The 13,065-nt window shown below is 36.9% G+C and overlaps 1 protein-coding gene across 2 annotated transcripts in view; it reads right to left on the reverse strand.

The window, feature by feature from the left end:
* Positions 1-13,065, reverse strand: part of aglb (amylo-alpha-1, 6-glucosidase, 4-alpha-glucanotransferase b) — a 41,248-nt gene that overhangs the window by 6,294 nt on the left and 21,889 nt on the right. For both annotated transcript variants that reach the window (XM_084103326.1, XM_084103325.1), the window contains exons 14-26: positions 12,534-12,697; positions 12,330-12,431; positions 11,126-11,281; positions 9,565-9,715; positions 7,923-8,047; positions 7,570-7,682; positions 6,987-7,121; positions 6,677-6,807; positions 6,460-6,596; positions 6,162-6,295; positions 5,902-6,077; positions 4,549-4,651; positions 4,244-4,469 (exon numbers count right to left, since the gene is read on the reverse strand). In XM_084103326.1, the coding sequence (XP_083959452.1) occupies positions 4,244-4,469; positions 4,549-4,651; positions 5,902-6,077; positions 6,162-6,295; positions 6,460-6,596; positions 6,677-6,807; positions 6,987-7,121; positions 7,570-7,682; positions 7,923-8,047; positions 9,565-9,715; positions 11,126-11,281; positions 12,330-12,431; positions 12,534-12,697 (1,853 nt within the window). The remainder of the gene's footprint in view (positions 1-4,243; positions 4,470-4,548; positions 4,652-5,901; positions 6,078-6,161; positions 6,296-6,459; positions 6,597-6,676; positions 6,808-6,986; positions 7,122-7,569; positions 7,683-7,922; positions 8,048-9,564; positions 9,716-11,125; positions 11,282-12,329; positions 12,432-12,533; positions 12,698-13,065) is intronic.

The following is a 13,065-nucleotide window of genomic DNA, read 5'->3' on the forward strand; positions in this document are numbered from 1 at the left end:
CTCCAACTTCAGAGTAGGGTCTGATGGTGCGTTCAAGTCATCTCGTATAGATCGTTTTTACGAGTTGAACACACATGAACGCCACCACAATGCCGTAAATACCAGTGTGAAGCTCGGAATTTTCTTTAAGCCCCGATCTTTACGAGTTGTGGCCGTGTCACTGAGAAAAATGGCGGAATACCACAATACCGAAAGGTATTCAGCTGTGATATTGTCAGGCTTTTCTAGTTACAAAGAAGTAAGCTAATTACCTGCACAGAATATGATGGCATTATAATATAACAATGTAATATGTAACGTTAAAGATTACAGTGGCTTCATAAATTAATTAAAAACATAAAAAACCAAAGCACACCTGATGCACATTTCTTTGTTCTTTATTTTCTAGAACTAGAGTATAACCTTGCTGTATTTTTGTGTAATTAATTAAGAGAAAGTACACTGCCATCTTACTCCAACGAAAAAGACTTGAACGCACCTGCCATCGTAAACGCGACTTCCCACCTCGTAAGTACGAACTTCCCAGGAGGACTTGAACGCACCATAAACCAGCACTATAGGAACTATCAGTGACGTAAATGTACGCTGATTGGCCGAACGCATGTGAAACACCAGCACCTGCCATTTTTTTAAAAGCTGTGTAAACACAGATTATAGCCTATATATTTACTCCAGAAACTAACTCTATGAACATGGGAACAGTGAAATATTGGCCTCTTAACCTTTACGCTAAGGAGAAAATCCAACGTAATTTTGAGGGGACCAAGCCAAACATAATTATGTATTTCTGCTCAGCTAGCAACTGGACATCAACCACATGGCATATACTAATACCTTTTTCATATACTGTCTTTCTATGAATAACATTTCTATCTAATAACGTATTAGACAGGACTGTTAGACAGATCGTAAACTAAACATGAGCCATTTCTCAATATGCGTTCTTGTCTGTACTTGTGTTCTTGTGGACTTGTGAAACGTCATCAGTCGCTGCCCAAGTACTGTTCCAATTCAAAGTTCACATCTAGCCAAGTCCAGTTCAAATCCCCGGATGTGTTCTTGATCCGCCCCTTTTACCGAGGATGCATCGAGAGGTGACTTGTGCGGACTTGAGACAGCCAGGTATCCCAGAATGCATCTCACACCAACCAGCAAGCGTCAATAGCGGAGGAGAAACCCCGTGTAATTTAAAAATAGCCTACTGCTGTAATTGTGTCACGAAATGTAGTTTTAAGAGTATTTCAGGCGAGAATGTAGTTGTTTAAAGCTCAAATCTTTAGTTTATTTATAAAGATAGCGCCTATTTGAAAATTTGATCTGACATTTTCGGAGTTGTGAGAACCATGCAGGCAATCGGACGCTCGGTGCTCATGTACCCCGCCGAGAACAGCCTTTCCTCGGCTAGTGCTGCTGACTTGCCGCTGGCTCGGATGTCTCCAGTCTAGTGGTTTAACATGAGATATAAATCGTCTTGTGTATATCTAACGGACGATTTATTTATTTATTTATTTTATTTGTCTCATTAATCTATAATTTTTTCCCTGGCAAAACGTTAAGCTGAGGGCAAAGTGAAGTTTAGCTTTATTTAGTTTTGTAGCCTTTTTATTTTGTAGCCTAGAGAGCTGACTTATGTTTGATTGAATCGTTTGCTTTATTATTGTATAGCTTCTTATACCTTTTAGGCTACTTATACTTTTATAATGGCTATTACTGATCATTAAAACGGACATTTAACAAAAAAGGTTGTCATTTTATTTTATATATTTAAAACATAAAATATTTTATTATACATGTTGCCTACATTCTCTTCACTGTATGTACATATATAATAAAATAAAATGACATAACCCTGTCTCTTTTTGCTAAATGTTAGTTTTAATGATCAATATTATAATGTTTTTTATTTATCATATTTTTAAAATGAAAACAAAAAGAGTCAGGGTTGTGCTTTATATTTCGTGTTATAAATATGCAGTGAAGATAATCAATTGCGTTGCCTGAACCACATTTGTGTGGCCATTATGTTTAAGATTTTTTTCAATGAAAATGAAAAGAGGCAGAGTGGTGGTTTATAACATATTTTGTTTTATTTGTAGCCTATATAGATAAAGAGATAACCGGAGTAGCCAGAGCGAGCTGAGTGACGTTATCAAGTACGCCGCTGTTCCATTTCAGAATTATCGGACTTGTGTCCTCCCGTCCTCGGGAGTTCGTTCTCCTGAGTCGAACTTGTCAAGTCCGAACTACCAAGGACTCAAGTCCGAACTTTGCGTACTTGGTATTGAGAAACGGCTATGGAGAATACGAGCACTGTGTGCTCAGGCTCTAGTACGGAGCCCGGGAAGTCACCTGTGGGGAAAAAAAAAATAATCCGTGGCGACGGTTTTGCAATCCGTCCGCTCTGTTTATAAACCGTACTCACGAATTCTCAAACTGTTCCCTCGGTTTAACAAACCGTACCCACGAGTTTTTAATCCGCGCTCTCAGATTTGTAAACCGTGCCTTCAGTTTCTGCAATCTGTACCCACAAATTCATAAACTGTGCCCACGCTTTCACAATCCGTTCCCACGGGTTTGTAATCTGTACTCACGGATTTGTGTCTCGCCCTCATTTTAAAAGAACACGTTGTTAACGAATCTTACTGTATATTGTTTTATTGTGTATTAAGTGGAATACATCAAATTGTCTTAACTGTGTCTGGATGTTTAAAGTGATTCTCAATTGTAGCGGGTATGGGGTGGAATATAGCCTACGAATTAATATGAATGACGTGCATCAAAATATTTTGTTTATTTGTGATAATCTTACTTTATTATATTGTCTAACGGTATTATGACTGATATTTGACGAATTGCTTTGTTCCTTTTTTGTAAGTTTTGGACAAAAGCATCTTCTAAATGTAGCATAGCCTAAAATGTAATAATAATGATGATGATGATAATAATAATAATTAGAGTTTCTAACTATAAATGAGTTCACTTAAGACATAGACTATGTTTATCATAGAATAATTTATGAATGCTTTATTTTTAAGCAAAAATTATGCAAAAAAAAAATGTAGGCCTATTTTATCCAAAACTGTAAAAGGTTAGGTTATAGCCTATAAAAATAAAGCATTCATAAATTATTTTATGACAAACATATTACTGTATTACTAAGTTAACTCGTTTATAGTTCATTTATAACTTAAATAATAATAATAATTATTATTATTATTATTACATTTTAGGCTATATATTTAAAAGATGCTTTTGTCCAAAACTTACAAAAAAATGAACAAAGCAATTTCGTCAAATATCAGTCATAATACAGGTTAGAAAATAATAATAAAGTGCTAAGATTATCACAAATGAACAAAATATTTTGATGCACGTCATTCATATTAAATCGTATATTCCACCCATACCCGCTACAATTGAGAATCACTGTAAGCATTCAGACGTATGTCAATTTGATGTATTCCATTAATATTCAATAAAACAATATACAATAGGATTCGTTAACAACGTGTTCTTCTAAAATGAGGGCGAGTCACAAATCCGTGAGTAGTTTACAAACCCGTGGGAACGGATTGCGAAAGGGTGGGCACGGTTTATGAATTTGTGGGTACAGATTGCAAAAACTGAAGGCACGGTTTACAAATCTGAGAGCGCGGATTAGAAACTCGTGGGTACGGTTTATTAATCCGTGGGCACGATTTGTTAAACCGAGGGAACAGTTTGAGAATTCGTGAGTACGGTTTATAAACTGAGCGGATGGATTTCAAAACCGTCGCCACGGATTGTTTTTTTTTCCCCTACAGGTGACTTCCCGGGCTCCGTACGAATGCAACCAGGAAAATGACCAGGAACCATTAGTTCTAGGTGAACCACCCTGGTTGCTAGTATCCGGTGCGAAATCCCCTTTAGTCAGGTTACTGGTTGCCATATTGAATTTAATGTGGATGAAAACGAGGCTCTGAAGGAAAAACTTACAGTCTTTACAATGCTGCCGATTCTAAAAAGGTTCTAGATCACGTAACCTTCACAACTTAACTTTTTACTGAGATTTACTGATTATTTTTTTCTGAAAGAAAATTGTTTTCTGAACAATTGGTATGTTGTTAAACAGTTCACTGTAATTGTATCCCTTACGTCTAGTTTTCATTCCTGTCAAAAATTAAATATGGCACTACCCTGACTAAAGTCTATTGTACTGTATCAAGTATCATAAGCAGTCAAAGATTGTTTCCTTTTTTCTTACCACTGTCCCCAGGGGCTGTGCCTCAGAATCATCAGTGGGATACATACGTGACACAGGGCATGTTATAATATCTGTGCCGTTGGGCACAATGCTACAGTAGTCCTGGATACACTGAAGCCACCACCACACTGCATCACGGCAGTTATAACGGGCTGCGACACCCTGACCCAGCAGATTAGGGATCAGACCGTGGCGCATCGTGCCAGCAAAGGCTAAGATTATATTTCTGTCGAAAATACACCAGATTAGAAGATGATATGGTTGGATTGGTATGTTTAGTATGCATTCTAAAATGAGATACTCACCTGGCCTCCAGGTACCGCCCTGTCAAAAGCATGAGGCCGCGCAGAGCTATGAATGTGTCTCGCCCCCAGCAGCGGAAGATTCCAGTGGAGAAATGCGGCAGACCTGCACAGATGAAAGTTGAACCACAGGCATCTTCAACTTTATCAGGTCAAGAGACGAAGTATGAACCCTTGTGACATGCTGTATAAAATTGACTGTTGCATTTTAAACCAGGCCAAAAATAATAGGTATATTGTGCCATAATGATGTATTTACACACATTTTTGTACTCATTATAGTAATGTACTGTAAAATGTATTTATTTATGTTTTTGTTTTATTGTAATCTCATTTCTATTTATATTAATCAAAAATTATTTTATTTATTTTAATCTAGCTTCATTATTTAATAGATTAATAACTAACTAATATTTTATCACATTTTGTATGATTTACTGTTAATCTAATTTATTTGCTTAATTATTTAAACTTATTTTTATTTATTTATTTACTTTTTCCAGTTTTTCTCTAGACTTTTCCACAGACACCCTTAAACTCCCTCTGGGTCTCCAGACCCCAGTTTGAAAAAGCCTACAGTAAAGGAAAGGTTGCGCAAGAAAGCCTTCATATGGGGATGGTTTGAGCATTTTTATTCAAATTATTAACCTTAGACATGCAGTCAGTCATAACATTAGAGCCAGGATAAGAACAATTTCATGTGCGTACACATGCATTGTGGATTAGGCATACGTTTTTTTGTGAGAAGTTATTATTAGAACAAAATTAGCTGTTCCAATTTAGCAGACTTTATCAATTAAGTATACCAAAAGTACAATTGCAGGGGATTTATATTAAGTACATAAATATGTAAATGTATTTATAGTATAGCTTAGCATAAAATACATTTATTTCAAATACATTTTGGTATATTTATTTTGCACTAGGGTAATGACACCCATTTTTTTTCTTTAACTCTACAATAACCTGTACAGCATCTGATGTCGTACTTATGGCATATTGTATGTCCAGTGCATTATGAGAGTGCACATAATTTAAACATTTTCAAAACTGCACTATGTAAAGATTTTTAATTAGACAAAAAGTTGTCAGCTTATTATTTAATAGTCCCTCACACAATTTCGGCACAATAAAAAATGTGGAAGAGTTGGTACATTAATAATCTTTAAATATGTAAATATGTTACTATTTACATGATATTATACAGTAGGCCCGGCATCTCAATTTTAGACAATATGTAACGGGAGTTTCTTGGCCTAAAAAGGCCTTGTTTTAGGAAATTTAAAGCATTAATTAATCTAAACATCCCAGGCGATCTAATTATTTATAGTCGATGAAAATGTGTATGAATCCAACCTGCAGCAAGAGAAACGCAACACTGATCCTCTTGTTTGGTTACATTGTTGAGTCGGGCCGGGACATCCTCCAGTTCGGGGGAGAGGGGGGGCAGGGCAGGGACATGACCTACCCCACACATCTGAACCGAGCCCAGGGCCAGCTGCTTGACAAGGGTCGACCCATTCTGAACAAAGCTGTCAGTTCAAAGGAACCCATTACACACATTATTAAACAGATTACTCACAAAATATGAAACATATACAGAGAACAAATCAAACCTGGACATTTGGTTGAAGATTTCATCTACAGCCGTGGCATACGCCCCAACAATAATGGCATCAAAATAAGACGGCACTAAGTAGCGTGGAATATGCTTGAGGTATGTGAATACAGCATTGAACCACTTTCCAACCTAGGATAGATCAGAAATATTTAGACAGAAATATGCCACATCAAAGTGTGAAAAACATTTCTATAATTTTAAATTTTTGCTAATCTGTTCTGAGTTGCACACCAAACTTTATTCCTTTTTACTATTTATTACTTCATTAGTAAAAAACATATTTCCTTTCCTACCTCCCGCAGAGCTCCGCCTTTATTCATCAGGCGAGTGCTCACGTAATTGATCATCCAATCACCTTGCCTGAGATTGTCACAAAACGGATGTCCGAGGTCATTTTTGGGACGAATCTCAGACAACACTGACACAAAACCTGCGAGTAATGAAAGCATGATGTTTATTCATAGTCACATGACTACAGTGACCGATCATGTTATTTGGGTTTTGTGGTACCTTGTAGGCCTCCGTACTTCAGCGGCATCCAGGATGGTATATTGTAGCAGCCACCACCATCTTCCTGTTCCTCCGCATCACAGCGGAATAATAACACGTTCAGCTCGGCCAGAGTCAGTTTGGATATTAAACTGCCACGTAATTTAAAACAACAGGTCTTAGCGAGAGAATTAAGTTAAAAGAAACTGAACTGATTCGTATCATTATGAAATAAAATGAACCGTTAAACAGCACAGTTGATATTTTGCTTTCTAAGCAAATTAATTAATGAGAATTGAGTTTGCAAAAGGTAAAGGTAAATATGACTTACAATTCTAGAGCTACTTTCAGGATGCCAGGAACATCGCTGTCAGTCAGACTGCCGGATTTATACAGCCGGTTGAACTGTGAGAGTTGAGTTCGCAAGTAGCCGACCATTTTCTGAGAGTTTGGATCAAGACTCACCCTGTGAAATCAGTTGCATGTTGAAATGAATTCATTAATATTCATTTGAAGGAACAGTTCACCTAAAAATAATTCACGCTCATGTGGATTTACACAATCAAATGCTGTTGTTCATTTTTTCCCCCATGGAACACGCACACACAAAAAAGACTTCCATAGAACCAAAAAGGACAAAAGAGCACTTTAAAAGCACTATAAAAGTGGTCGATATGATTTGTGGTCTATAATCCAAATGCTTTTTGGAGATGGTATGGAGAAGTTTCATTTAAAAAAAAAAAATGTATGTGTGTTCCATGGTCACCATGATTATATTATCATGACATTATATTTTTGTAGGTTTGTTTGTGGTAACACCTTCAGATTCAGTGGCTATTTTCATGGCAAGAAGGGTTGCAAAATATTTATATAAAGATTCTTTAAAAAAAAATTGTTTGGGTGTGTTTGATTACCTGAATGTAATAACACTACCGGGTGTGAGCTTTTCAAACAAAATCTCTTCAACAAACTCACTGCGGCCCTTTGTGGTAGCATCTCCCTGTTTTACAATTTCACTGTCCTTTAACTGAAACCAAAAACACGTGTTATATGCAAGCCTACATCAGTAGGGACAAGCTCTGCACACAAGTACAGTATTAAAGTACTCTACACTAAGAAGCTATAAAAAGAGCATACTAAAAGCCAACAAATACCCAAAATTCCCACAGAACAGGACCTTTGTCTGTTAGTCTTTTCTCTGCCTGATGACAGCATACGGACACTTCATGCCACAGCACAGCTGCACCCAGCACTAGTGTCATGTTACCTGGACGTGTTCACGGATCACAACAGTGTAGTTCGGCAAGCCGTTTATGCACGTCTCATCTTTCACATATGACTCAGCGTTTCTCTCGATTGTACGTGCCTCTAAAATCACCTCCTCAATTTTACCTGCGTAACATGATGACAGATTAGACAGAACATGTCTAACTGGTTTATAAGGATGACTGATTCACAGTTAGGCCTAGTTGAACTTCAGTGACATTTGAAGAGAAAATGAATTGTCAAACTTAGGGGTGACCCCGAATAGTCGAAGATTCGATGCTTCGATTGGAGGAGCCTGATTCGACTACCGATCTCACGGTCGAATCTTCGCAGAGGTGTTATGAAACGAGGATCATGCCACTTTGGCTATATGAGGGCGCTCAATGTCTGGTTTTCTGTCAATACGTTAATATTCAGCCTATTATTATAATGCTGTACTGTATATAAAAATGTGCAAAGAAATAAGCTTTTAATAAATATTTTTTAACGTGCGTGAATAAATCCAAACACCCCGCGTCCGCGTGACAGATTTAAGTTTCACTTTCAATCCGTAACCTAGAGGAGCGTCTTGGCGGCAAGGATTTAAATCTTTAAAATAACAATGTCTGGGATAAGAAAATATAAAGTGTGGATGTACACCGTCAGAAAGGATATTCTCCCAGGCTGGATTTAGCATCAGGAAAACCATGATCGCACTTCTGCCGGCCAACGTTAACAAGTTTCACGTTAGAATGTAGGCTATTTTATCCGCGCACACAATTTGAAAAGACTCCAACGGACACAGAGTCACAGACAGAGTGAAAGATTGGATTTGTTCTCTCGATCAGGTATAGGGTAGCCTACAAGGGATTTCAAAACTTTTCAGCCGGTTCTAATTTGATTTTTGGATGCTGTGAGTGTGAACATTTTTAGCTAAAAAGACTGCCACTCCAGTTTAGCATTTATTGTTGTTTCTGCAGTTAAAAAGACAAAGTTGAAAATTCTGGCTAGCCTACTATCGTTATTTTAATAATTTCTTTATTTTAATTTTATTTATTGATCTGTCAGGGTTATCTAATCTAACTATTTGTGGCTTGTGTTTTGAATATGTTCCCCTGCACTTTAGGCATTTTGCATGTGTACATTTGCTCATCTTGTGACTTGATTCTGATTTATTTCGTTTTGTATTTTTATTTATTAGAAAGGTATATTCTGTTCTAATTTAATTTAGTAAATTAATTGTTTATTTTTTCGGTTTATCGATGTTGTGGTGTATAGAGCCTGCTCGCACAGGTAGGCCTAATTTAGCCGATTTAATTTGATTTGTATGTGAAATGCAAATCCTGTCTGTGGCCTTTCTGGAGTTATTTATGTTATTTCTTAGTTTTATTGATCCAAAATGTTTTTATACATTTTCCTCTATATCTTTGTGTGATTTTCTGTACATCGCGGCTTTGAAATGTTAAAGCCCCGCCCCCATACACATGATTCGACTATTAGTCGACTATAAGCAAGACATGACGATTCTGATTCGACTATGAAAATCCATAGTCGGGGACACCCCTAGTACTTGATGTGCTCTACATAAAATTAGATGACTTTGATTTCAACAGCGTAATCTGAAAGCAAAGAGCGCTTAGCACTATAAGTGTTCGCGTCTGTACCTGGGATGTACATGGGGGCCAGATGCTCTTTGTATTGGTGTGTTTCAGGGTTTTTAAACGCTGTTCGAGACACAGTCACAACAGACTGATGTGTGCTGGGGCAATGCCTGGTCACAGCCACGGTGTCTTCATCCAGCTGATCTACATAAACCTGTGACGTGCATGATGAACAAATACAAAGAAACAGACAGCAATGTGCACATGAGACTGAAAGGTGTAGGTTACAGGTATAAATATGACAACGAGTCCCACCACCCTAGTGACAACTTTACAGCTCAAATAACATTTTAATACATAAAGAATTAATTTATAGGGGTTCGAAAAAAGTATTTGGACAGCTAAATATGTCTGAATGTATTGCTAAATATGTCTTTGGATTAGAGTAAAACTTAGTGGTATTTAAAGCAATATTTAAAAAAAAAAGGTTTTTACATGATCAAAACAATATTTGGATCATTTTGGATACTTTATAACAAATGTCAAACAGCAAAAGGGGCTCAGAAAAGTGAAGTTTGTTCTGAGAAAATGTCTGAAAACCAACTTTTTAAGTGTTTTGGTAAAACCTGAGCTTCACATTTCTGCACATTTCTTCACATTCCACACTTCCAATGTAAGTTCTGTAGCCTGGGAAAACCCAGACAAACTTCCGGCAAATTTAGATTTGCTCTGCAAGTAGTCTGGCAAAGAGCCCATTCAAGCCCATTTCTAATCCGTCCAAATCGAGGCACCAATCAGAAACGTTGAGGCGGGCTTTACACGATGACGATCACTCAGATTGGTTTTAGGTCTATCCAATTACGCCCAGAGGCATTTGAGCGACGTCCGTTGGTGTAGCGCACCAACTTTTAAATGCATTATTATATTCAAATTGCAAACACATGAGGACAGTCTCCATGAAAGACCCACTGGCAGATGAACGTGCTACTACATTTCTCTCCGAAACAGTAGAAAATTGAATTAGATTTAATAGAGGATTTTAACTGTGACAAGATGATTGACAGGGCAGTTTAAGTGACAGGATGCACGCGACAGATCCGTCCGATAAAGATGACGAAGTAGTATGTCCCAAAGCTTGCCTACTTTTTTGCTACACATTCAAAAGTAAAAACCTTTTCTTCACAAAAAGAGAACATACTTTAATGGCGTAGTGTAACTGAGGCGAATTGGGACGCAGCATATGGCTTTACATGACGATGACGATCGCTCTGATTGGTTTTAGGTCTATCCAATTGCGCCCAGAGGCATTTGAGTGACGTCCGTTGGTGACGCCCCTTTGGAAATGAGTTATTAATGAAGCTTTGCCAGACCATAACTCAGTTACTACTGAGAATGGTCTGGTTTTAACCAGGCTATAAGTTCTGCTCTTTATAAACAATATTGGTATGAGGTATGAACTGTTGTAACAGATTCCTTAATTTCAGTTTAATCCAGAGGAATTAAGGTGTCTGCTACAGTAAGTAACAAATCAGTGAAATCAGTAGTTAGTAAAAACTTTGCATTGCTGTTAATGATTGTGACTCATAATAAATTTATTTGACATCTGATATGAGTAAACATTAACCTGGGTGAAGCCCTTCTCTGCCAGTTCTTGGTGGAGTTTGTTGAGGGCCAGCTTTCCTGCTATTATACCAGTCTGGAGGTTCACCTCCCCAACAGAAGAGTGCAGTGCATCAGGATTCCATTTAGGGTACAGACGCTCTTCCTTTACTACTGAAATCTGAGGAAAAAAAGCAGGTTGATAGTATACTACACCAACACCATTATGTGGGCAAAAAGCATATGTACATATATATTTGCATACATATTTGCAGTGTTGGTAAAGAGTGTTATGTAATCAGATTACTTTTTTCAAGTAACTTCAACTTAAATTGAAGCAAAGTTAGGCCTACTTTGTTTTCCGATTTATTGACTGACAGGTTGTGTATTTGCAGTGTTGCATTCAGAATTAGAGTTTCTTCCATTTAGATGAATGTAAATGCTAACAGATAGCTTTCTCCAGGTATATTAGAAACCCCAGGGAAATATTTTGACGTTGAAGGGCGGAAAAAAATAATAACAGAAAAGGCTTTTGTTTAGGTATGAATACCGACCCAGATACAGAGGACTCTTTGTTAGTGAGAAGTAAAGAAATAATTAATTATGGGAGTTTTATAATCAAGGTGTTGACAGAACAAATGATTCTTGTTACATAATTGGGATGGACGTAAACAATATTTTTTAATCTGCTTTGTTATATAAAAATACATAAAAACTTGGAGGAGAAAGAGTAAGTTATGTAACTTTTTTTATGTAACAAAACAAAATCTCAATATACAGCTACCGTTGTTTTTAAAAGTCTGTTATGTTCACCAAGGTTGAACTGATTTGATCAAAAATACAGTAAAAACAGTAATATAGTGAAATATTATTACAATTTAACATAACTGTTTTCTATTTGAATATGCTTTAAAATTTAATTTATTCCTGTGATTGCAAAGCTGAATTTTCAGCATCATTACTCCAGTCTTTAGTGTCACATGATCCTTCAGAAATCATTCTAATATGCTGATTTGCAGCACAAGAAACATTTCTTATTATTATCAATGTTAAGCTTCCTTGAATTTGTTTTGGATCAGTGATCAGTGAGTTGAAAGCCTTTCTGCAACCAGTTCTCTTAGGAGGTGCCTTTATACTAAAATACTGTCTATTTAGTAATTGACTGATTGGACGGCAAGACCTTTAGGTTTAAGTTTAGGACACAGCCAAAGTCACTGTACACATTTTACCTGGTGAGGTACGAGCTCATCGTATCCTCTAGTGCTGCCTGAGGCGCAGCAGGCCATAGAGACGATAGCAGAGCTGGGTAAAGCATCATACGCCGAACGAACCTACAAGACAAGAATAAGAAAAACAGAAAACATAAAAATGTATATTAAACAGTATTAAAATAAACCTCATGATACATAAAATACATTTTATGTGTTGCTGACCTGAATGGGGCATTCGTTGTCATGGGTAACATCCAGAAACATGGCATGAGCGATCGACGGCACTAAAGGCCTGAGGTTTGGCTGTACGAATGACCCTACAGGTTCCCCTCCGAAACGATACACCAGTCGACCCTCCTCATGGCTGTTCCCGGCACTCATGGCCTCTGATGATGAGCCAACAAATCTTATCAGTAAATAGGACATTTAATAAAAAGGTCAAACTTTACATGACAGGGTTCATGTTGTGGTTTAATTTGGATGTTTTTTCAACTATTGCCACTTTTCATACTCTCAAGAGTTTATTTGATTTGTGTACTAACTATATACAGTATATATACAGTACTGTACATACATCACAGAGTAAATCTGTCATTTTTTTATGGAAGTCATTAACATTACAGTCACAGCTTCATTGTTTCATCACTGGACAAAAAAAACTAAAATTGAATAAATTTATAAATATAAATAATTTTTTACACAAATATATTGGAATGGTTTTCATTTCACTTTTTGCTGAGATAATAGTTTTATT

This window comes from Abramis brama (assembly GCF_963993115.1).
Source record: "Abramis brama genome assembly, chromosome: 24".
In the NCBI taxonomy this organism is placed as follows: domain Eukaryota; kingdom Metazoa; phylum Chordata; class Actinopteri; order Cypriniformes; family Leuciscidae; genus Abramis; species Abramis brama.